Source organism: Sinocyclocheilus anshuiensis, unplaced genomic scaffold (genome assembly GCF_001515605.1).
Source record: "Sinocyclocheilus anshuiensis isolate Anshui unplaced genomic scaffold, SAMN03320099.WGS_v1.1 scaffold4328, whole genome shotgun sequence".
Lineage (NCBI taxonomy): Eukaryota > Metazoa > Chordata > Actinopteri > Cypriniformes > Cyprinidae > Sinocyclocheilus > Sinocyclocheilus anshuiensis.
In genome coordinates this window covers 23,184-25,543 of record NW_015550039.1, presented here as the reverse complement: position 1 = coordinate 25,543, position 2,360 = coordinate 23,184, and the positions used below count along the sequence as shown (strand labels likewise).

General features: G+C 33.9%; 1 protein-coding gene across 1 annotated transcript in view; it reads right to left on the bottom strand.

Annotated features, from left to right (window-relative positions):
• Window positions 1-2,360, bottom strand: part of LOC107660984 (pleckstrin homology domain-containing family G member 3) — a 26,965-nt gene that overhangs the window by 16,664 nt on the left and 7,941 nt on the right. Inside the window, exons 3-4 of the mRNA XM_016450420.1 lie at window positions 1,158-1,227; window positions 622-670 (exon numbers count right to left, since the gene is read on the bottom strand). Coding sequence (XP_016305906.1) covers window positions 622-670; window positions 1,158-1,227 — 119 coding nt within the window. The remainder of the gene's footprint in view (window positions 1-621; window positions 671-1,157; window positions 1,228-2,360) is intronic.

Here is a 2,360-nt window from a genome sequence, read left to right as displayed (position 1 = left end):
CTAAAAAAAAACAAAAAAAAAAAAAAAAAAAAAAAAAAAAAAAAAAAAAAAACTTAAGCTTGTTTTATTTCAGCTAGTTTTAAAAGAAACATTTCTCATTTTCATTTAGTTTAACTTGATGTACTAAAATAACTAATAACTGAAATAAAAATGATCAAAAATATATAGACATTAAAAAAGCAAAAACTAATAAAAAGACAAAAATAGTTACATTTTAATTAATATGAAAATGAAGCAGAAAATGAACATAAAATACAAAAATAAAAACGAATTCAAAATATGAATAAAATCGATATTATAAAACGGAGAGTTCCGGTCCTTGGTTCTGATTGGCTGAGCCGCGTTCGAAGCTGTTGTAAATGACTCTACAAAGTAACACACACCTTTGTTTACTTCTGTGTGTTGCTCGGCAACCACTTTGTTGCAACCACAACTGTTTCTGAGGAGCTACATTGTTTGGTGGAAGAATACTGTTTTTATTAATATCATCACACAACTGATTCGTGTGGCCTGGTGTGCATCATTCCTAAAGCAGACGCTCTCAGCAGGCTTATCACTCAAACTGTCCGTCTGATGCTGTTTATGAAGGACGTTACTGACATTTAAATCACAGCTTCACTTACTTTGGGTAGTTTGTACAGTACTGCGTGTAGATCTCAAAATACTCGCTCTGCAATGGAAAGGAGAGAAAATGATTCAGTATTATAAAGGAACATCCTGAACGGCATATTTATGACCCTGGGCCACAAAACCAGTCATAAAGGTCATAAAGTCATATAAAATGCATACATCATGAATAAATAATCTTTCCATTGATGTAAGAGACTCAACTATGCAATTTGCTGCAGATGCTGATATTTATATGATGAAATTCTGCTGCTTGTAATGTAAATCAATGAGATCTTTATAACAGTACAGCAGATACTGACATAAACTGATCTAAATATCAGTGGTCACTCTATATCTCCAGTCTTAGTAAGATGAGATTGAAATGCTCCAAACATATAATGCAATGCTGATTGAGAGCTGAAGAAATAAAGGCTCCTCAGAAGATGTATAATTTTGACCCATACAATGTATTGTTGGCTATTGCTACAAATATACCCCAGCGACTTAAGACTCCAGGGTCATATTTAGTTTAAGTTAGTATTTAGTACCTTGTCCACAAAGCAGCGTGCGATGGACACAGGATCACTGGCACACATGTCTAAAGACTGTAATAACTCACTGCAAAGAGAATATAAAACATTAGCATTTGGTAATGGTGACCATAAGCAAACTTTAATAAAGAGGAAATAATCAAAAAATAATAAAAAAAGAACCGAGTTGACTGATAAATGAAGATTTCAGAATGCATTTAACCCTGTAATGCCTGACATACTGTATTAAATAATAGTCAGAAAAATGATTTGACTCGTGAAGCTCCAGCTGAAGCTGGACATTTGTACAATTACTCTAAAAGAGCTTTGACTGGATAAAAACACTAAAATATCAATCAGAGACAGAAGACATGGAGTAGATTGAGTGTGACATTGAACAGCAAAGCTTGATCATTTAGAGGCCTTAGAAATTCAGTAGTCTTTATAGGGTTAATAATGCATTAACATTTATTCACTGCAAAAAGCTTAACTTGTTGAACACATAACATTCCTTTTAATGATGTAAAAAGACTGAAAATGATAAAGCCAGACGCTCAAACATGCGTTTGGTTCTGAGTGATGATAAACACATGTGAAGTTTCACAATGACCTTCTGTCAGACATCAGACACAGAAAGAGGAAGTCTGGAAATGAACAGAGCAAATGCAAATCTCACACTGTGGACTCAAAGCAACACACCTGCTCAGATAAACGGTTCGCTTCGGTTCGTTGTGTATTGTTCATCTTTGATGCATGTAAAAGTCATTTACAGAACAGAAGCCGGTTAAATGAGGTGCATTAAAGTTTGTTTGTGTTAATAATAAGATAACTGTTTTATACAGATAAAAGACAAAAAGTGAAGGCTGACCGTTTAAACAACTGATGTGAACTATTAAAACTGGTTTAAGTTGACCACCAAAGTGACTTAAATACAAACAAAACTTTTAAAGAACTTTTCATAAATACTGGATTATATTATCATTGCATCAGTGTCTCTGCAATGGATGCTCTGCAGTGAATGGGTGCCGTCAGAATGAGAGTCCAAACAGCTGATAAAAACATCACAATAATCCACAAGTAATCTACAGCACTCCAGTCCATCAGTTAACATCTGGAGAAGACAAAAGCTGAAACAAATCATCACGACGTTTTTAACTTCAAACTGTTATTTCCAGCTAAAATACCATAATCCATAATAACGCTTCCTCCAGTGAAAAAGTG